Genomic DNA, 23,144 nt, shown 5'->3' on the forward strand with positions numbered 1-23,144 from the left:
TAGGGGAACTTCTAAGGTTTAGTTTAGTTTATTTATGATTTCTGCTAGTTTTGCTTATTTATTTTTCCAGCATTAAGAATTCTGATTGATAGCATGTCTTTCTCTTTCTGTTGAGGGAGAATTATAGAAGCTTTGAATGTGCAGGGAATATAAGAAAAACTCTTTTATCCCCATGTTTCTCTGTGTTGTCTGGATTACAAGTTTTCCATAGGACACAGCAATAAATATAAAGCTATAGCATCAAAATCAGCTGTAAGCATAATCTCACTACAGAATTAAGTTTAATAATAATTGAGAGCCAACAGTTAAGTGCATGAGATGAAATAAAATTCAGCTGAGTTTTGGTCAAAGCCAGGGCAAAAGCATAGCCATTGTTAGATTCACTTGAGAAATTAAACAAATAATATCTTGATGAAAGGTACAAAGATCATGGTCTCGTTAATAGTTTATGACTATTTGCTGGTGCAGGGCATCAAAATAGTATGTTATTATTATGTAGAAGAAGAAGAGATTGGATTTATATTTCACCCTTCACCAGAGTCTCAGAGCAGTTTACAATCTCCTTTCAGTTCCCCTCCCCACAACAGACACCCTGTGAGGTAGGTGGGGCTGAGAGAGCTCTCAGAGAACTGCTCTTGAAAGAGCAGCTCTTTCAAGAATTGTGACTGACACAGGGTAACTCAGCAGGTGCATTTGAAGGAGTGGGGAATAAAACCTGGTTCTCCCAGATTAAAGTCCACTTAACCACTGCACCAAACTGGCTCCCAAGTGGGAACCCACAAGGACTTCCAGGAGTCATCTCATTTTTCCCTTTCCCCACTACTTTCTCTTTCCCAATCTGGAGTTGGTAGCCATAACCCCAGGTCTGGCCCCAGTAAGTCCTCCCTCAAAGGCCAAAACAGCCCTGGAAAGGGCCCTGCTAGGGTTGCCAAGTCCAAGAAATATCTAAGGGACTTTTGGGGGTGGAGCCAGGAGACATTGGGGGCGGAGCCAGGAGCAAGGGTGTGACAAGCATAATTGAACTTCAAAGGAGTGCTGGCCATCACATTTAAAGGGACCACACATCTTTTCAATCCCTTCCCTCCATAGGAAATAATGAAGGATAGGGGCACCTTCTTTTGGGGCTCATAGAACTGGACCCCCTGGTCCAATCTTTTTTAAACCTATGGAGTATTTTGGGGAGAGATACTGGATGCTATTCTGCAAATTTGGTGCCTCTACCTCAAAAAACAGCCCACCCCAGATACCTGCGGATCAATTCTCCATTATTTCCTATGATAATAAGTCTCCATAGGGAATAATAGAGTTCCCTCCCCTTCCCCCCTTTCTCTCTCTCACACACACATGCTTAACTGTCTCTGGTGCCTCCATAACACGGTCTGGAAAGTACAGGGGCTACGCTGCTCTCTTTTACACGCACACTCGCTTGTCTGAAACAAAAGCAAAACCAAATGGAGGGGCTGCACTCTGACAAGGTCTGCTGTTGCTAACGGTTCCCCATGAAGTACTTCCTGCTCCAGTTTAAAGGAACACGCACATTTTAAAACTTGACCTGTTTGCAGGTCCTGCTGGAGATCTAGAGGTACATGGTGGCTGTGGGGGAGGGACTTCGCCCGTCAGCCAGCTGGCTGGGGGCGGGGGGGGGAGGCCTGTAAAACTGGGGAATCCCCTATTGGGACCTGGGGATTGGGAAGCCTAGGCCCTGCTCCCTCCTCCATTTACTTGCAGAAACTCCAAGCCTGGAATGCTGTGGCTACCTAGCAAAGGCAACTAAGGGAAATCTGTTTCTAAAAGCAGAGGTGCTCCTCTTATCATTTTGGGGATTTTCAAACCCCACTGTGTTGGTTTTTCTTCCAGATTTCACATTTTTCTGTAAACCTGGGGTGTTTTTCAGATTTGTAGAAAGATTTGTATTGCCCATTTACAGACCCAGTCACCTGGATTAAGTATCCTCAGATTTGACCGTCTTGACTATTCAAATATACAGGTGAGAACCCGCAAGGACATGAAGGGGGGCAGTCTAATTTCCCCCTTCCTCACTATTGCATATTTTCCTTTCCTGAAAAACCTCTGTAGCCACTTACCTTATCCTCCTTCCCTCTCTCCTTCCCACCCAACAGCCAGCCTACATTTATCTGCCCCTCTGTCTTCAGCTTTTCCCGTCCCCACCCCACCCCACCCTGTCTAGGAAAACTATGGCCCAGTTGTGTGATGCCAGCCACTGAGCCAAGCCCATTTGCATAGGTAGAGAATCTTTAAGGACTTGTGGGGGGCACCTCATTTCCCCCTGTATCCTCCTTCCTGCACTATCTTTTCCCTTATGCTTTTCCTTTTCCCCCATAGACATTGACAAGCCTACCTTTTCTCTCTCTCCCAGCTCAGCTATATTTATCATTTATTTATTTCATTTGTATCCCATGAACCAAAGCAGCTTACATTATTCTCCTCTCCTCCTCTTTATTGTCACAACCACCCTGTGGCCATTAGATTCAAATTATGTGACTGTCCCAAAATAATCCAGTGAGCTGCCATAGAAAGATGGGGATTTGAATCTGGGTCCTGAACCAAGACTCTACTCCAGGGGTCCCCAAAGTGATGACTGTGGGTTCCATGGTGCCCAGTGACACCTTTCCTGTGGCCTGCCAAGTGGATCTAGAAAATGGGCAGGGCTAGGTGGGCCTTTTCCCCAGCAAGGTTTCTGATTGTCTCTAAAGATTAAAAGGTATCCTGTTAACCAGCGCTTCTCTGCGATGCTGAAGAGTTATTATTAGAGTTATATATAACCTCAACCCCTGACATTTTGTGGTTAGTCCCACCTCCTATGGTAGCCATTTTGTGATTGGCTCTGCTTCATATGGCTGCTGTTTTGTGATTGTGCTCCACCACCTTTTGTCAATATTCCTAAGGTGCCCACAGGCACACAAAAAATAGGGATCTCTGCCCTGCTCTGAAACTCTGCTACACCACACTGACTTTCATTGGGTGTTGAACAATAGCAGGGTCCTCCCTCAAAAGCCAAAACAGGCTGAAAAAGGACCCTACTCCCTACCCCTTCCTTTTACTCACAGAATCTGAAGCCTGGAATGCTGTGGTTGCCTAGCAACAGCCACTGGGGGAATCAGTTTTTCAAAGTTACATCCTTTTGTCATTTGGGTTTTTTTTAAACCCTGCCCCCAATGTATTTTTAAGTATCCTTGAATTTGGGTGACTTCACTATTAGAATGTACAAGTGAAGACTCACAAGAAACTTGTGGAGGGGGTGCATCCCTTCCCCCCATTTTGCTTCCTTACCTCTTCCTACTTCTTTGACAAAATTCCCCCCTTTCTCACCCCTTCCCTTCTCTGTCAGTCTTCCCCCTCTCTCGGCCCTCCTCTTATGTGTTGACCTAGCCCATCTCTTTTGCATACACCTCTTTCAGCCTACCCTGCCCCTTCTCTGTCAGCCTACTCCCATCTCCCCGTTTCTCTCCTTATCTGTCAACCTACCCCACTCTTCCTTTTGCCCCCATTTCTCCATCAATCTATCCCACCTATTCGTCACCTCACCCCCCAGCATCACTGCTGGCAAACTGGTGCATCTCCCAGCCACACACACCCCACCATCACCACTGCAATCACCTGGTTTCCTAATTCCCCATTCAGCAGGGGCAGGGGGCTTCTGACACCACCAGCTGGGTGGGGGATATATGACATCACCAGCCGCCTTCCTGTTATCATTTCTTCTCATTGCCACCTTGCTGCTCTCCCCACCTGCCACCCAGCCTTGCTGCTTTCCCCTGCTCTCACTATATCCTCCAGAACAACACACTTACTTCCTCCACTGATATAGGCCTGCAGCACCCCCCCTTCTTGCCAAGTCAGCCTCTGCAGCCAGAGCTTCCTTGCTGCTTGGTCAACCAGTGGTGTTATACCACCACTGCTGAAGTCAGCCTCCTTGCCAGCAACCCTCCAATTCCCTTCCAGTAGGTGGTCAGGTGGACTTGCTGGCTTGATGGGCGGGAGAGGCAGCGAGGACTCCTCCCAGTTCTTCCACTCCTGGCTCAGTGGGTGGGCCTGTGAGGCTCACAGGAGGCTCTAGGGCTGCACTGCCACTAGGCCAACTGTGGCTCCCAGGCTTTGTTGCTGCCAGGCCTAGCTTGACTCCTGGGCTCCTCCACTATCACCACCAACTGCTGGAAGTGAGTGCATTCTCTGCACCTGCTCAGATAACGCTTTTATTGAGGGGAATTTAACCCCCTAATGTTTTTTTTTTAACATTTAAGATTTTTCTGCACTCTCAGAGGGTCCCCCGAGTTTGGCCCCAGTCCGCAGATTTAGGTCTCTGCAGATGGAAGTCATACGTCTCTTAATACATAGATGATGATGCCTAAACTCCTCAGTAGTTAATAAACTATGTGTTTTGTAGGCAGTATGCTGTATGTGCAGGTATGCAAGAACATCGTGTAAGATCCAGTGTTCTAAACAACTCGTGTTGGCGGTGAACATAAATTTTAATTGTATGGGATATAGAGGTGTTGAGGTTGGGGCCTCTCCCTGATCCCAATGAGGGGAGAGGCCCTGCTCATGGCATTTGGGAGATTCTGGAATTGGGGAGGGTTGGATCATCAGCAGGGAACCACGACTTGATCACTGCCATGGAGGACAGACAGAAGATGCCAGAAGAAGTGGCTGTGGTAAGCGAGGATCCTGTTAAAAGGTCACTTCCACACCTGGCCAAGTAGGATGTTGAAAAGTATCTTTTGTTATAGAAGACAAAAGAGCAAGTTGGAAGATTCTTGTCATGGTTGAAGCTCCTAATCTTTCTAGGATCATGCAAATGTACAGAGGCACATGTTCTGGGTCAGTCCAAGTTTAGACTGTATGAGTCAGCTCTAAAATATGCTGTGAAGATTCCTTCATATGTCCTAGAACACGGTCTTCTAAAGGGGGTGGTAGTGATATATGTATAAGATACATGAAGGCATCTTAGAAGAAGAAAAATAACCTTTGAGGAGGGGGGATTGTTTGAAGGACTGACTCCCCCCCCACCTTGACTCCTCTGTCATGTGCTGACTGGGGGCGGCTGAAGAAGGGTGTGCTGCAGGAAGAATTTATCTTCATTTCTGTCACCACCCAGTGTTTATTATCCAGTGATAGACAGACGCAGGAAAGTTGCCAGTCAAACCCACGTTCACTGCATTTCAATTGCCTTACAGCTTGTACTTCAGCATTTTGAAATCTAAATCCTCTTTGGAGAAAGGTTAGGATTTCTTTTCTGCAGCAGTGTCAAGCATCAGACCCATTGAATAACTGCTTTCATTACCTTTGAGCTTGCCAACAGACAACAGTAGTACAGTCACTGAAGGCATATGGTTGTCTCCCAAACAATTTAAGTGATTACTGAAAGTGGCTCCTGATAGAGTGGACTTTAGACATCCAACCCTTTAAGCAGTGTGATTTTGGAAGCTGCCTTATATCATCCTGGCTTGCTTTCTTGATTTGGAGGAGGGGGTGAACTGAAGAGAGGTGAAATTATCGAAGTTACTTATTTGGGGAAAATATCTCCTTTGAACAGGGTCAGGCAACACTGTAAGAATGAACTCCACAGCTTATGGATTCTGTTAGACATGGCATTACAGGTGGCAGCTGGATTGCCTTTTATCAGCTTCAGCTCATAGGCCAGCAGCATCAACTTCTGAAAGATAGAGATCTGGCTACTGTTGTTCATGCTTGGTTACTTCCTGATTAGATTACTGTAATATCCTCTGTGTGCAGCTGTCCTTGAAGATGGTTCAGAAACTTTAGCAAGTGCAGAATTCTTCTACTTGCCTGTTAACAATCTTGAGCTGACATTCTATCACCTATTTTGAGACTATTCCACTGGATGCCATCTTAATTCCTGGCCAGTTGAAGGTGCTGTTCTCTGTTATGGTGCCCCTGCTTCCCTGTCTTTAGGATCTACAAATGTGGCTCTACTTGAAAGAGCCATCAGATGACGCTGAATGTAGGATAACCCCCTTAAAAATGCTATGCACACAAAAATGTACTTATTGGCCATAGCTATAACTTGTATGCCAATATAAGAGGACACCTTCCTCCCCTTTTTGGTGACGTACCTGTGAAAAAAACCTAGACTTGCATTTGTATAGATATTGTATGTGAAGTCTACATTGACCTACACCAGAAGCCTAAATGTTCTCCCATGAGAAGTATGTGTTGTTTATCTCTGTTCTCTTTACACAGGCAAATTGTTTATTTTTCTATATGCCTTTGGTGACTGCGCTACTAAAGATACTGCTTTGCTGGTTCTTTGATTAATTTTCTGTTTGTGTATTATAGGTTTAAAAACTTTGTGTACCACTTCCAAATACATTCAGAAACTGTATATAATTTCACAATGATAAATTACATAACAGTTTATATTTTAAAATTATAATTTTCTCGGTTTTAATAAGTGAAAGATTCCAGTTGTGTCTGGACATTGTATGGGCTTTTTAATTCCTTTCAGATAGTATGATGTACCCCCATCCTGTCCCCTTCTGCTGTCAAATGTGGATTTCTACAGTATGCTTTTGGACTTGATGTTGCCTTTGAAATTCGTGGTATAAAATTGAATGACATTTTGATAAATGTAACTGGATGTAATTTAATAAGTACGCTTCTCAATTACCTAATTAGTATAAGCATCAGCAGTTTCTCAATCAATGTGTATAAATTATAGAATAAGCACTTCTGAGGTGAGCTGGCTTGCACCCAGTGTATTATGGCCGAAACCATTGTGCCCATAAATCTCCATGTAAAAATTACCCAAAACAAATTTGATCCCTCTGTTGGTCTTTAGTGTCTAATGCTGGTTGACCAGTAGTTGGTTTCAACAAGACTGCAGATGGGAAGTAATTAAATGAGATGCAGTCTCTGTTTTTTCCTGTGTTTTCTCCTGATAGCAGTGGTGCAGTAGCAATCAGAAGACTGAATAGGGAGGAGAGTAAAAATTAAGTTCAGTGATAGCTCTGATCAGACAAAACAGCATCCTCAAATGATTTTGATATTTTCATAGTTATTTTATACCCACACTCACAAAAAATTGTCCAAACCCTTCAAATGTTCATTTGTTCTTGCCTCTTTTAAGGATATGGCTTTAGTATAAGTAATGTCACTCCCAAGAAACAAAGCATAAGGGGATGGAATTGAAGGCTGCTTTACAAATTGCTTTTTTCCAACTCAGAGATGAATCTCTGTAACAGAATATGGGTATATTATAGAACGTTAAACCACAGGAGTGTTGTTTTTACTGGGGGTACAATGATTGGGAGGGCACTGTATATGGAATGTCCTGAAATTGCTCCTCATCAATACCAGAAATTTTCCTACTTTTGCTGATAGAAATTGGTCAAGGAGGATGCCACAAGAGTTTTCCTTTGGGATTGTGTTCTACAGGGTGTGCCACAACCTTTCTTGCCCTGTAGGACAATTTCTGTTTTGTTTTATTTTTTGTTTTACAATTTCTGTTTTGTTTTACTTTTTGCAATCAAGTCACAACTGACTTACGGTGACCCAGTAGGGCTTTCAAGGCAAGAGACATTCAGAGGTGGTTTGCCATTGCCTGCATCTGTAGCAACCCTGGACTTCCATGGAGGTCTCCCATACACATTCTAACCAGGGCTGACCCTGTTTAGCTTCCAGGTTCTGACAATATCAGGCTTCTGTGGTCTGTCCAGGTCAGGGCAGTCTCTGTACTATGGGCTATGCATTATTTCTCCAGAAGCCAATTAAGGAAGCTTCTAAGAGAGAGTGATCTTTTAAAATAGCTACCACTTGCTTGTGTATAAATCTGTCTATCTCTCTGCATTTATTTATATTCCTCCTTTCTGCCCCATGGGGAAAAAAGCAGCTTACATTGTTCTCCTCTGCTCCATTTTATACTCACAGCAATCCTAGGAGGTGGGGAAGGCTGAGAGTGTGGAGCATTACTGACTCAAGGTCACCCAGCAGGATTTCCTGGCAAACTGGGGACTTAAAACTGGATCCCCCAAATCCTAGTCTGACACTCTATCCAACAAGGTGTAGATTGAAAATTAAATATGCCCAAGCAGTGACTTCCTGTCTGTTCTGTCATTATTTCTCTGCATTGGTATTTCTGACACCTTTTTGTTTTTTCTTGCACTGAGATAGCAACAGTGAAGGCTGCAATTAGGGACAGAGACTACTCTACCAAAGCCTCCTGATCACCTGCTTCAGTGCTAGACCATTCCTGCTGTAGGGGGTGCAGTTAGATATTGTATCCCATTGATTTGTGTTAAGTCCATGTGTGTTAGCACATGAAGGCATGAAGGAATGTCACTGAGCAAATTCTCATGTTTGTGCTTACATCCAGGGCTTTTTTTGAGCAGGAACGCAGTTCCAGCTGGCTTGGTGTCAGCAGGTGTGGCCTAATATGAGCTCCTACTGGGCTTTTTCTACAAAATGCCCTGTGTGAAACAATGGTGAATTAGGGGGTGAGGCCTAATATGCAAATGAGTTCTTTGTGGGCTTTTTCTACAAAAAAGGTCCTGCTTACATCAAAATATATACAGTGGAAATAGCTGTGGAGGCCTGCTATGTCAGAACATGCAATATGAAGCAGTCTAGTGTCTGCTCCTGCCATTCTTGTGAAACTATAGATAGGTGGCTGGAGTGGGACAGATGAAGGGGCTAAGAGGTGCACTTTTAGATTCTTTTTGATTCACCACCTTTCTTCTCTTGCTTTCTTTTTTTCACTTGCATTAAAGCTTCCCTCCCAGCTTTTATTTCATTTTGGTGAACTTCCTTGCTAGGTTTTGATAAGTGAAAGCCAAAAGAAGGGAAATAATCAAGAAGGCAACTAGACCTTATGTGCTGTTCTACCTACAAGTGCATAGCAAACTTGAATCATCTGCCAAAACAATTGGACTGTCTGGCGTCTATTTTAACCAGAATTACCTGGAATGTATTTCTTCAAGTATTGTTGCTGCAGTTGTCTTCTGAACCTCCTTCAGAGAGCATAATTATTGAAAACATAATGTTCTCCCTAAGAGGCGGAGGACATCTTGGGTGTTTCCCACCGTCCAATCAGGGAGGCAGGAATCTTAAAAAACTTCCCCTTCCTGTGGATGTGGGAACCACCCTCCTTCCAGTTTATTTCCTGCCTCGACAGGGAGTAGCAGCGTTTAGGCTAGGTTCCTACCCTTTCTCATTACTTGCCTATCTCTTTAAAAAAAAAAAAAAAGATACTTTTTCTTTCCCCTCAGTTCCTACCTTGTTGTTCATCTCCTGATATTCTACCTCAGATCTTTTTCTGCCTTCTCAATCCGTCCTTCAGTCCCTCTCAGCTTCTCTGCCTCCTTCCCCCCCCCACTTTCTTCAGCGCTTCAGAAGCGGCGCGGCTGTTTAAACTCAAGCCGCGGCCGAGCGCACAGCATTCAAGCCGCAGAGGAGAGGGAAAATGACGCGTCGGTCAAGAGACACGTTCATGGACGACGACCTGGTTCCTGACGCCTGGCGCGGAACCGAGAGGCCCGCCTCCGGAGCCGGCATGTCTTCTAAGCTTGCCTCGGCTACCGGCAACGTGCCCTGTAGGGGCAAGAAAACCCAAAGGCGAACGCAGGCGGCGCTGGTCTTCCCCAGCCACGGAGGAGGCTTCCTCGTCAGGGCTCTTCCCCACTGGCAGCGGCCATCTTGGGGAGCGCAAAAAGGCGCGAAACGGGGACAGACCTCAGCCATGCAGCTTCCAGACGCAGGAACGTCCCGATGCCAACCTCCTGGCGGGAGACTCAGTTGCAGATGTGATCCAACCTGCGCTGGAAGCCACGCAGACCTGCCAGCCCCAGTCGGGCTTGGGTAACGTACCCTTTATGGGGCCCTCCTTTTTTACTGAGTCTCTTGAATCAATAAAGCAGACGGTGGGGGCAGCAGTCAGGGCATCTGGCCATAGGAGACCCAGGTCCCCCAGGTCCAGTTCCCCCTCCAGATCACCTTCTCCAAAGAGGTCCAGAGGTAGCTCCAGCCACCATAGGGCTTCAAAGAAACCTCTGCTCTGTGACCAGATGGAGAGCGAAAGATCCATTTCTGAGACCCACTCTCATGATTCCTATGGGGGAGATCGGGAGGAGGGCGAATTCTTATCTGATGAGGAGATAGAGGACCTTGCAGTTCCGGAACCCTCATCACGGTTTTTTCAAGGCAGAAGAGTTCCAACCTCTTTTAGCCAAGGTGCTGTCTGCTCTAGACTTACAAGCATCACCCGAGGAGCAGGAGTCTCCCCACCCACTAGCCAACCCCAGAAACAAACCCAAGGGAAATACGGAGTTTTTTCCCCAGATTCAGATCCTCTGAAAAGGTTTTTCCCTTCCCTGAGTTCTTGGAGCGTCAGTTGAAATCTGAGTGGGCCAAACCTAGTACCAACAGACAGGTACCCAATTCTATCAAGAAGCTCTATGAATTACCTGCCTTTGCTAACGATATGCTGCAAGTACCATTGGTGGATGCACCAATCGCAGCCTTACAGTCTGTTAGCTGAGGATGGCCATGGCTCGGTGCGAGACAACTGGGACAAAAAGATAGACTTGGCCTTGAAGAGGAGCCACGAAGCTACGGCTCTGGCCATCAAGGCAGCCGCGGCCACCTCTATAGTTTCCAGAGCAGCGATCGTCTGGATAAGACGGCTTACTCAGCTACTGCCGGACGTGGATAAACGGGTCCTGGAAGGTACCAGCAGACTCCTTAGGGCCTCCGAATTTTCAGCGGATGCCTCATTGGATGCCCTCACTTTCTCCGCTAGAGCAATGGCATCAAGCACTGTAGCAAGGCGGGGGTTATGGCTCCGGGCTTGGCTGGCAGACGTGCACTCAAAGTCCATCGTGTCAGCATACCCATTCCAGGGAGAAAAGCTATTTGGAGACACCCTGGATAAGATCCTGGTGGAAACACGGGATAAGAAAAAGGCCATGCCCAAGTATCTGCGCCGCTCCGATAAGAGAAGCTTCGGGTCTGGTTCCTTTCGTGCCCCCTCCAGCTTCTCCAAACCAAAACAGGACTTCAGAAGAACAACCTGGGGACAGTCCAAACAGAGTTTCCAAAAGGGCTTCTCCAATTCACGATTCCAGAGGAATCAGCCCGATAGGTCCAACAAATTTGAGAAGGGCCCCAAGCCCAACAAAGCATGACTGGAATTCTATTCCAGTGGGGGGCCGTCTACTACACTTCCAGCAGGCGTGGGCGGCCTCGAGGGTCGATGCTTGGACGTTGGAAATTGTTTCATGGGGTTACCCCATAGAATTCAAAGGGCACCTCCTGTTCGTTACTTGGTGTCTCCTCTTCGTTCAAACCCAGAACAAAAAAGCATCACCCTCAAAGCAATTCAACATTTGTTGCAAATTGCAACGATAGAACCTGTTCCTCCATTGCAGAGAGGTCAAGGCGTCTATTCCATCTTCTTCACGGTGCCCAAGAAAAACGGGGGCTGGGGAGCGATTCTAGACCTGAAATTTTTTAAACAGACATATCAACCTCCGTCACTTCAGGATGAAGTCCATCAAATCTATAACGGAGTCCCTGCACCATCAGGACTACATGTCTTCTCTGGGCCTAACAGAGGCATATCTGCACATTCCAATCCTCCCAGCACATCGCAAGTTTCTTCGTTTTTTGCGTAAATGGGACTCACTACCAATTCAGAGCCTTACCCTTCGGCCTGGCGACGGCACCACGGGTGTTCACCAAGGTGTTGGTGAACCTGATTGCAATCCTCAGACAGAGAGGGATACATGTGCACCCCTTCCTCGACGACCTGCTGATAAGATCCTCGTCGAGGGAGAGTGCGGAGCAGGACGTTATACACACCATATCCTGTCTTCAACAACACGAGTTCATAATCAACATTCCCAAGAGTCATTTACAACCGTCCCAGAGGCTACAGCATCTGGGTATGGTCATCGATACAAGGATGAATTCTGTTTTCCTCCCAGAAGACAAGATACTGAGGACCAAGGCATTGGTGCTCCAGTTAGTGCGGGAACCATTGTCATCTCTCCAGACCCTGGCACGACTTATGGGTCTTCTAGTCTCAAATCTGGAGGCGCTTCAATGGGGTCGCTTTTCACACCAGACAACTTCAGATGTTTTTGCGCCCTTATCAGATCCAGATCATGGAGAAGCGCCCTATGTCGTTGTCTGTTCCCAAGAAGGTCAAGGAGAGTCTCCTGTGGTGGACGAAGGACCACAACCTGCGTCAGGGGAGAACGTTCCTCGTAGAGAAGGAAATACAGCTCCTTTCGGACGCCAGACTTTCAGGTTGGGGGGCGACCCTCAACGAGATACCTACCCAGGGCCAGTAGACACCCGAGGAGGCGAGTCTTCCCATCAACCTTCTGGAACTCCGTGCGAACGGACAATATCGCTGCCAAGGCCTATTTAAACAATCAAGGGGGGTCCAGGTCGACTTCCCTTCGCAAGGAGGCCGTGAAACTGTTCGAATGGGCGGAGAGACATCTAAAGTCCATAAGGGCGGAGCATATCAAGGGGACTTGCAATATCAAGGCGGACTGGCTCAGCCGGGAGAGCATTCAATCGGGAGAGTGGTCTCCCAACAAGAAGCTTTTCTTAACGCTTCGGCCCGCCGGTGTTGGACCTCTTTGCGTCTTCTCAGAACCACCAGCTTCCTCGATTCTACACGAGGTACTACCACTACCAAGCGGAGGCCACGGACGCATTAACTTCTCCCTGGCCGCAAGGCCTTCTATACGCCTTTCCCCCAATCCCGATCATTCCGAGGTTGCTCAGAAGGATCAGGCTGCTAAGGGCCGACGTCATTCTGGTTGCTTCCTGGTGGCCGCGACGTCACTGGTTCTCATCAATCCAACAGATGTCAGTAGCGGAGCCGCTTCACTTACCAATCTGTCCAGACATGCTGTTACAGGGCCCGGTGTGGCATCCTCATACAGACTGGCTGAGGTTGACCGCTTGGAGGTTGAACGGCGCTCTCTCCTAGATCTGGTTATGCAAGTGACGTGACGATCACCATCCTAGCATCCAGAAAAAGCTCCACAACGCGGATCTACGACATGTCCTGGAAAGCCTTCCACAGATGGTGTCGGAGAAAAGCCGTGGACCCGTTGCATCCTTCTGTCCCCAAGATCCTACAGTTCCTTCAGGACGGTCTCCATTCTGGATTGAAGCCAGCTACCCTCAAACGTCAGGTGGCAGCCTTATCCTCAGTTCTCCAGCAGGTGGACGGCATGGACCTCTCATCTCACCCCCATATTCGACGCTTCCTTAGAGGAGCCTCCATGAGTTCTCCACCACAAGTACATCGGTTTCCTACCTGGAGATCGAACCTGGTACTCTCGGCCCTAACAGGTCCTCCTTTCGAGCCCTTAAGTTCTGTATTCCTAAAGTTCATGCGTATGAAGACCATCTTTCTGGTGGCAATAACATCGGCCAGAAGAGTTTCAGAGATCGGGGCCTTATCGGTTAAGAGGGAACTGTGTGTGTGTTCCACAAGGACAAGGTGGTCCTCTATCCGGACCCTACCTTCCAACCGAAGGTCTCTTCTAGATTCCATCAGAGTCAAGAGATCAACTTACCATCCTTCTGTCCGGATCCCAAGCATCCCAAGGAGCGCACATGGCATACCTTAGACGTGCGAAGAGCAATTAAGGTCTATCTTACAAAACTGAATCTATCCGAAAATTAGACTTCATGTTCATTAATATAGCGGCTCCTAGACTGGGACAGAAGATGTCCAAATCAGCAATTAGCTACGCCATCAAGCAGTGTATATCGGAGGCGTATAAGGCGTTAAACCTTCAAGTACCACCAGGGATCACTGCACACTCAACCAGGAGTGCGGCCACCAATGCTGCCTTCAACAGGAATGCCTTCATAGAGGAGGTGTGTAAGGCAGCTACGTGGGCATCTATCTCCACTTTCATCCGACACTATAAGTTGAACGCATATGCGTCGGCGGACGCAACTTTGGCAGACGAATCCTGCAACACGTGCTGCCTGAGTAGGACGATCCCACCCTGTATGACATACTGCTATGGGAGCACCCAAGATGTCCTCCGCCTCTTAGGGAGAACGACCCTTGGCACTTACCGTGAGGGGTCCTTCTCCTAAGAGGACAGGAGGACATCTTGCCCTCCCCTTCTTCTATCGTCCTACCCTGGGCAGCATCTATGTATCTGGATCTAACTTCTTCTCCTGTAGTCTCACCTACAGCTGTTGATTACTCTTTAACACAGGCTACCTGTAGTTTACATGTTTTTTTCTCAGTTTCTATACGAGTTTATTTCAGTCGGTTTGGGAGGCTCATGCCAAGTTTTTGTACCGACCACCAGTTAGCTCACCTTTTTTCATAGCAGCGATGGTTGCAAGAGTTCCTTACTGCTTCTCGGAGTCACCCGAACTGGAAGGAGGGTGGTTCCCACATCCACAGGAAGGGGAAGTTTTTTAAGATTCCTGCCTCCCTGATTGGACGGTGGGAAACACCCAAGATGTCCTCCTGTCCTCTTAGGAGAAGGACCCCTCACGGTAAGTGCCAAGGGTCGTTCACTTTTTCAAAAAATGTTTTAGCTGTGTGCTTGGTTTCCAAGAGTTCACAGAAGGCAATTATGTCAGGTAGTGGGAAACATTTTGGACCAAAGTGTGAAATTCCCTGTAATTTTCAATTGAAGATTAAATAAGCAGATAAGAAATTTACTGAAACTGGAAGCCAATCAAAACAGTTTAAGTTTCAAAGGGAAATTAGGTGTACAAAGGCATTTAAAGAGAGGGAAAATACAAATTTATATGCTGCCTATAAAAGGCTTAAGGCAGTTCCAGTCAAACTATAAAGCAATAACTGACTAAAATAACACTCATAAATCACTGATTGTAATGCCTTTATAGCAACAGATATTACACAACCAAGATTCTCTACAGCCATAGGTGTTTTCAAAAATAAGTTTTTATATCCTTTTCAAAAACCACAAGATCCTTACAGCTTCAGAAGTTGAGGAGCTTTCAAAATCCAAAACCAGATGTACTCACTTCAAATGGTTTGAGTTCACAAACCAGAGCCTCCACTATAAATGCGTCCATTGACTGGGGAGAAGCTGTCTAAAGTTATATGGGACCCAAGCTGTGAAGGATTTTAAAAGTAATAGCCAGTGCATTCGATTTGATTCAAAATTGGCAGCCAATGCAGTTAGTGCACAGTAACTTTGAATAGGTTTCTACCTCCCTACATGTAACAGGAGGTGGGTAGCAACACTCTACAGTAGCTGAAAGCTTTGAGCTAGCTTTAACAGCAGCCCCAGAAAAATGTGTTAAAGCAGTCATTGTAGGAGTTACAAAAAACATAGACCAGTGTGATAAAATCCCTCTTCTCCAGAATGAAACACAGTCTCTGCAACAGATGAATTTTCTAAAAAAGTGCTCCTGACCAGTGTTCCCTTTAAGATGAGCTAGTGTGAACTAGCTCACATATTTTTGTATTAGCTCAGAAAGGATGACCCCAGAGCACACTAACTTATGCAGTAGTTCACAACTTTAATGCCAGTAGCTCATAAAGTAGAATTTTTGCTCACAAGACTCCACAGCTTAGAGGGAACGTTGCTCCTGACTACCAGTAACATGTCTACCTGGAGCAAAATGGGCTCTAGCATAACCTGACCAGGCAGGTAGATTTCTGGGTTTTTTTTCTATCACACCATTCCATGTTGCCTGCCATCATTATCTCTGTTTTGTTTGGATTCGGTATTAAGCTATTTGACCTCATCTTGTCAACTAAAGCCTAACTGTCAGGTCATTTCTCCTTATGTTTTGCCAAAAACTCTTATAAGAACATAAGAGAAGCCATGTTGGATCAGGTCAGTGGCCCATCCAGTCCAACACTCTGTGTCACACAGTGGCCCAAAAATTTACACACACACACACACACACACACACACACACACACACACTGTGGCTAATGGCCACTGATGGACCTCTGCTCCATATTTTTATCCAATCCCCTCTTGAAGCTGGCTATGCTTGTAGCTGCCACCACCTCCTGTGGCAGTGAATTCCACATGTTAATCACCCTTTGGGTGAAGAAGTACTTCCTTTTATTCATTTTAACCTGACTTGATTTTATTTCAGCACATTGGTTCTTATCTGACCTTCTGGGGCAACAGAAAACAACTCCACACCATCCTCTATATAACAGCCCTTCAAGTAGTTGAAGATGGTGATCATATCACCTCTCAGTCATCTCCTCTCCAGGCTAACCATACCTAGCTCTTTCAGCCTTTGCTTGAAGGACTTGGTCTCTAGACCCCTCACCATCTTCGTTGCCCTCCTCTGGACATGTTCCAGCTTTTCTATATCCTTCTGAAATTGTGGTGCTGAAAATTAAATACAATACTCAATGTGAAGTCTAACCAGAGCAGAGTAAAGGAATACTTTGTGTGACACTATAGTTTTGTCACACAGGTCTGTTTTTTGTAACTCCTACAATGACTGCTTTAACACATTTTTCTGGGGCTGCTGTTAAAGCTAGCTCAAAGCTTTCAGCTACTGTAGAGTGTTGCTACCCACCTCCTCTTACATGTAGGGAAGTAGAAACCTATTCAAACTTACAGAACGTTACACCGGGTCCGGGTGGCATACATCCGAGAGTTCTGAAAGAACTCAAAGTTGAACTTGTGGATCTTCTAACAAAAATCTGTAATCTTTCATTGAAATCTGCCTCCGTTCCTGAGGACTGGAAGGTAGCAAATGTCACCCCCATCTTTAAAAAGGGTTCCAGAGGAGATCCGGGAAATTACAGGCCAGTCAGTCTGACTTCAATACCGGGAAAGATGGTAGAAACCATTATCAAGGACAGAATGAGTAGGCACATTGATGAACTCGGGTTATTGAGGAAGACTCAGCATGGGTTCTGCAAGGGAAGATCTTGCCTCACTAACCTGTTACATTTCTTTGAGGGGGTGAACAAACATGTGGACAAAGGAGACCCGATAGATGTTGTTTACCTTGACTTCCAGAAAGCTTTTGATAAAGTTCCTCATCAAAGGCTCCTTAGAAAGCTTGAGAGTCATGGAGTAAAAGGACAGGTCCTCTTGTGGATCAAAAACTGGCTGAGTAATAGGAAGCAGAGAGTGAGTATAAATGGGCAGTCTTCGCAGTGGAGGACGGTAAGCAGTGGGGTGCCGCAGGGCTCGGTACTGGGTCCCATCCTCTTTAACTTGTTCATAAATGATTTAGAGTTGGGAGTGAGCAGTGAAGTGGCCAAATTTGCGGATGACACTAAATTGTTCAGGGTGGTGAGAACCAGAGAGGATTGTGAGGAACTCCAAAGGGATCTGTTGAGGCTGGGTGAGTGGGCGTCAACGTGGCAGATGCGGTTCAATGTGGCCAAGTGCAAAGTAATGCACATTGGGGCCAAGAATCCCAGCTACAAATACAAGTTGATGGGTTGTGAACTGGCAGAGACAGACCAAGAGAGAGATCTTGGGGTCATGGTAGATAATTCACTGAAAATGTCAAGACAGTGTGCGTTTGCAATAAAAAAGGCCAACGCCATGCTGGGAATTATTAGGAAGGGAATTGAAAACAAATCAGCCAGTATCATAATGCCTCTGTATAAATCGATGGTGCGGTCTCATTTGGAGTACTGTGTGCAGTTCTGGTCGCCGCACCTCAAAAAGGATATTATAGCATTGGAGAAAGTTCAGAAAAGGGCAACTAAAATGATTAAAGGGCTGGAACACCTTCCCTATGAAGAAAGGTTGAAACGCTTAGGGCTCTTTAGCTTGGAGAAACGTCGACTGCGGGGTGACATGATAGAAGTTTACAAGATAATGCATGGGATGGAGAAAGTAGAGAAAGAAGTACTTTTCTCCCTTTCTCACAATACAAGAACTCATGGGCATTCGATGAAATTGCTGAGCAGACAGGTTAAAACGGATAAAAGGAAGTACTTCTTCACCCAAAGGGTGATTAACATGTGGAATTCACTGCCACAGGAGGTGGTGGCATCCACAAGCATAGCCACCTTCAAGAAGGGGTTAGATAAAAATATGGAGCAGAGGTCCATCAGTGGCTATTAGCCACAGTGTGTGTGTGTGTGTGTGTGTGTGTGTGTGTGTGTGTGTGTATATATATATATATATATATATATATATATATATATATATATATATATATATATATATATATATATATATATATATATATATATATATATATATTTGGCCGCTGTGTGACACAGAATGTTGGACTGGATGGGCCATTGGCCTGATCTAACATGGCTTCTCTTATGTTCTTATTTATCTGTTAAAATTCATCTTATTTGTTTTAGCCCAGTTTTCCAACCTGTCAAGGTCATCCTATATCTTGTTTCTGTCTTCTATTAATAATAATAATAATAATAATAATAATAAATTTCTATTTATATTGTGTTAGCAACTTCTCCCAATTTAGTATCATCTGCAAAGCATTCCCTCTATTCCTTCATCCAAATAATTTATAAAGATGTTAACAAAACAGGCCCCAGGACAGATCCTTGAGGCGCTCACTTGTTACTCCTCTCCAAGAGAATGAGGAACCATTCACAACCACTCTTTGGGTGCGATCTGTCAACCAGTTACAGATCTACCTAATGGTAACAGGATCCAAACTACATTTTACCAACTTGTCAACAAGGACAGTACACACAACCTTATCAAAAACCTTATTGAAATCAAGATAAGCTATGTCTACATCATTCCCCTGATCCAGCTAGGTAGTAACTTAAAAAAAAAAAGAGAGATCCGGTTAGTCTGACATGACTTGTTCTTGAGAAACCCATGCTGGCTCTTAGTAGTCACAGCTGTCCTTTCTGAATGCTCAAGGACTGACTGATGATTTGTTCCAAAACCTTTCCTGGTATAGACGTTAAGCTGACATGTCGGAAGTTACCCAGGTAGAAGAAGAAGAAGAAGATATTGGATTTATATCCCGCCCTCCACCCCGAAGAGTCTCAGAGTGGCTCACAATCTCCTTTACCTTCCTCCCCCACAACAGACACCCTGTGAGGTAGGTGGGGCTGGAGAGGGCTCTCACAGCAGCTGCCCTTTCAAGGACAACCTCTGCCAGAGCTATGGCTTACCCAAGGCCATAACAGCAGGTGTGAGTGGAGGAGTGGGAAATCAAACCCGGTTCTCCCAGATAAGAGTCCGCACACTTAACCACTACACCAAACTGGCTCTCCAGGTAGTTACTTTTTCCTCTTCTTGAAGATGGGGACAACATTTACCTGCCCCCAGTCTTCTGACATCTCACCTGTTCTCCATGAATTCACAAAGATAATGGCTAGAGGCTCAGAAATTACATCCACATGTTCTTTTAGTACCCTTAGATGCAGTTCATCTGGCCACAAGAACTTAGTTTCATTTAAAGAAACTAGGTGTTTATGTACTACCCCTATGCCAATTGTAGACTGCAACTCCCTTTCCTTGTTTTATGTTGTTTTGACCATGTCTAATCTTTATCCTCACAAGAGAAGACTGTTCTGCCCTCTCTTCATCACCTTTTAATATTTCACTTTCGTGTCCCTGCAGTAGGCCTACCATGTCCTTGCTCTTTTTCTTACTTTGAACATAAGAAAACAATCCTTTTAGCATGTCTCACTAGCCTAAGCTTATACTGAGTTTTAGCTTTCCTAACTTTCTCTCTCTCTACAAGCACTGGTTATTTGTTTATATTCATCATCAGTTAGAAGTCCCTTCTTCAATTTCCTAAATGGGTCTTTTTTATTTCTCAAGACTTTAGAGAGCTATTTATGGAGCCATCTTGGCTAGGTTTCTCCCATTTTTTCTTCTCATAGGAATAATTTGTGATTGTGCCTTCAATATCACACTCTTCAGCTCCCTTCTCCATAAGTATTTCTGGCCATGGGATTCTACCCAGCATAAAGTTTGTTGAAATTTGCTTTCCTGAAGTCCTGCCTATATGTCTGACTACACGCTGCTGTTCCCTTCCCCAAGACTGTAAATTCCAAAATTACATGTCGCTACTGCCCAGGGTGCCCACTACTTCCACCTCGTCAACCAGTTTTTCCCTGTTGGTAAGAATCAAGTCCAAGATAGCAGATCCCCTTGTTTCCCACTCCACATTCTGGAAAATGAAGTTGTCAGCAAGACACATCAGGAATTTATTTGACCTTTCGTTTTCTGGCTACCTGGAGTCAGTAGCAATGTAGCTAAGGTGGCAGAAATATCAGCCTATTCAAGATAATAAAATCCAAAGGAGCTTTCATGCATATATTTTCCAGCTTCCTCTGTTTCCTCATATACGTAGGAACCCGTGCCTAAAAATCAGCGACCAATTGTCTTTTACAAACAAAGCCTTCTTCATAAGAATAGTGTCCTATCTAGAGTTGTTCTGTTGTTAGCTTCAGGATTTATCACACAGACACTGGTGTATCTATGTGAATGAATCAAATAACCTGCACAGTGAGACCACTACAGTAGATAGTTCTGCAGAGTTGGGGAAAACCCAATGCTTGTAGAAGAATACAAAATGTGGGGTAAAAAAGGAACAACACAGTGTACCAGTGATATCTTTGAATATGCATTCAAATGGGTAGCTGTGTTTGTCTGAAGCAGTAGAACAAAGTTTGAATCCAGTGGCACCTTGTTAAAGCTTATACTTTGAATATACAAACACTGCAAAAAGGAACCACAGAGTTCTTTGAGATTGGCTGCAAGGACGAAGATGTGGGGTGAAGGGACGGGAGACACTGGTGTGAGGGGGCATTAAGAACTGAGAAGTGGTGGAGCAGTCCTTCCTCACACATTCTGTGGGTCCTTCTCACACTGCAATAAATTAGCATCATGATTATAATACTATTTGTAGTTTGTGGTCTTCATCTGCTAGATATTAGTATTATATATTTCTTGAAGCTGTGGAATCCTAAATAGTGTTCTTGTGCTACTGAAGTATCCTGCCTCCTTAGCCTTAATGAGTGAAGTACAGAATGAGAAGAACATAGTCAGTCTTCATCTTCTCCTTACCAGGAAACATCAAAATTTCTATACTGTACCAATCCATATTCTTTACTGGCCTCATACTCTGACTTTTAATGGTAGCAGAACTAGATTCCTCAAAAACATCTTGAAAAAGCAGAGCAATTAGATTATTTCTGTCTTCCGGTCAAAAACATTTTTAGGGACCTCCTGAGGTTTACAGTATTGGTTTTGAAGTTCACAGTTATTTTTTGCTGTTAAATTGCTGCATTAGCTGCCTTGCTGTTGATTTTAGCACAATATTATGCTGTACATCTGTTGCTTATGCATTTGTGTCTTCACTGTACCTGGGTGAATAGTCTGGTAATTTCTTGCTAGTTACCATGTTTATTCAAAACCTTTTTTTCACCATTTGACAAGGTTAGTGTGTGTTTAGGAATGTCCGCTTTTCTGTTTTGGCCTCAATTCATTCTATTCTAATGGCCTTTCTGATTTTTCAAATCAGTTAAAAAACTTCAGCCATTAGACCAGAAAGACCTCCGTGTTTAATCTCCTGGAGAGTATATGTGATGTCTAAATTGATTCTTCTGGTTTAACTTTTCTCAACCTCCCCCCTTTGTTTCCTCTTCTAGGAGCTGTGATTGGAGACGGACAGTCTGCTGTGGCCAGCAATATTGCCAATACCACTTACCGGCTTCAGTGGTGGGATTTCACCAAATTTGACTTACCTGAAATAAGCAATGGTAAGCTAGTACCCTCCCCCAAATTTCAGATGTAACTCGTTATCCTGGAGGAGAGAATATTGCTGTGCATATAATTAATACCATTTGGATCTCAATCTTTTAAATTTCCCAAAAAGTCATGCTGTCATATTTTGAAATAAAAGGGTGACCCTACCTCACAGGCCATCCTTTTACTGTAGCTATTGTTTTTTAGTCTCTGCTTTTGCTGTGATATCTTTGGAGGAACTGCAACACTGATCTTCCTTCCTACCTAGTGATTCATATACATTAAGGACAAAGGAGGAGTGAGAGGGCATCATAGTGCCAAATAGCCAGTCAGATTTGCCTCAGTGATAACATCACTCAAAGCCACTGTTTTGCCCTCTGCTTAAATTACCTGTAGTGTAGGGAGAAAAGGGAAGGGAACAGCTCTGTTACCAAGGCAACTAGTACAATAGTGGGAATGTGGGAATGTTTCTAGTCTTATCAAGTGGTGGTTTCATTGCATATCAAGAGGGACTGTAAAAAAAAAGTCAGTCCTCTTTCATTTAAAGGTTAGATTACTTTTAATAAATATGCTATCTTCCTGCTTCTCATGGAGATTTTTCTTATCTCTTCATGACAAGTTAACATTGTAGCATCTTCTGTGCTTGCCTTCACACCTGAATTGCTTCATGCAAGGACCTTGGTTGCTAGAATAAGATTAGAATGCAGAGTAGTCAGTCCTTCTGTGAGAAGAGAGATTTTCACCATTATTACAATAATCTATAACAGGGATGTCAAACATATGGCCCACAGGCTGGATCCAGCCCTTGCAGAGCTCATATCCTTTCCGTTTCGAAGAATTTTATTGTAGTTATGAATATACTGAAGGGTAAAAACACTGGCGGGAAGGGAAAAGGGAAAAAAGGGGAAGGGGGAAGGAGGGATGAGAAGATATAGTATACTACTTGAAACAATAAATGTCTTCACTTTCTTTCAACTCATAGGTGATAAACGTGTGAACTAGGTATAAGAATAACATTTCAACACCTTTAATCTCTATAAAGCAGTCCTGTTTTCATTACTTCTTTATCCATTCATAGAAAGGAGTTCATCTCTCCAACACTTCTTGCTTAGGTTTATTATTTAAAACATCTGTCAATATGTCCATTTCAGCTGTTTCTAATATTTTCTGTGTCAATTCTTCTATTGTTGGTACTTCTCTCTTCTTCCAGTGTTTGGCAAAATTATTCTAGCTGTAGTTACAATATGTATTATCAAATGTTTACAATTCTTATTGGTTATTTGTGTCATCATAATTAACAAAAATAATTCAGTTTTAAAGGGTACAGTCATCTTTAAAACTTTCTGTAAAAGTTCATGTACTTTTGCCCAGTAAGTCTGCACTGTTTTGCATAACCACCACATATAATAAAAACTACCCACATGCTTTTCACATGTTTAACGTTCATTT

At 44.4% G+C, this 23,144-nt stretch overlaps 1 protein-coding gene across 2 annotated transcripts in view; it reads left to right on the top strand.

Moving 5' to 3' along the window:
• AMBRA1 (autophagy and beclin 1 regulator 1) overlaps window positions 1-23,144 on the top strand; it is a 415,934-nt gene that overhangs the window by 202,871 nt on the left and 189,919 nt on the right. For both annotated transcript variants that reach the window (XM_060261137.1, XM_060261136.1), the window contains one exon: window positions 21,599-21,709. In XM_060261137.1, coding sequence (XP_060117120.1) covers window positions 21,599-21,709 — 111 coding nt within the window. The remainder of the gene's footprint in view (window positions 1-21,598; window positions 21,710-23,144) is intronic.

The sequence above is a fragment of the Heteronotia binoei genome, chromosome 21 (genome assembly GCF_032191835.1).
Source record: "Heteronotia binoei isolate CCM8104 ecotype False Entrance Well chromosome 21, APGP_CSIRO_Hbin_v1, whole genome shotgun sequence".
Classification (NCBI taxonomy): Eukaryota; Metazoa; Chordata; class Lepidosauria; order Squamata; family Gekkonidae; genus Heteronotia; species Heteronotia binoei.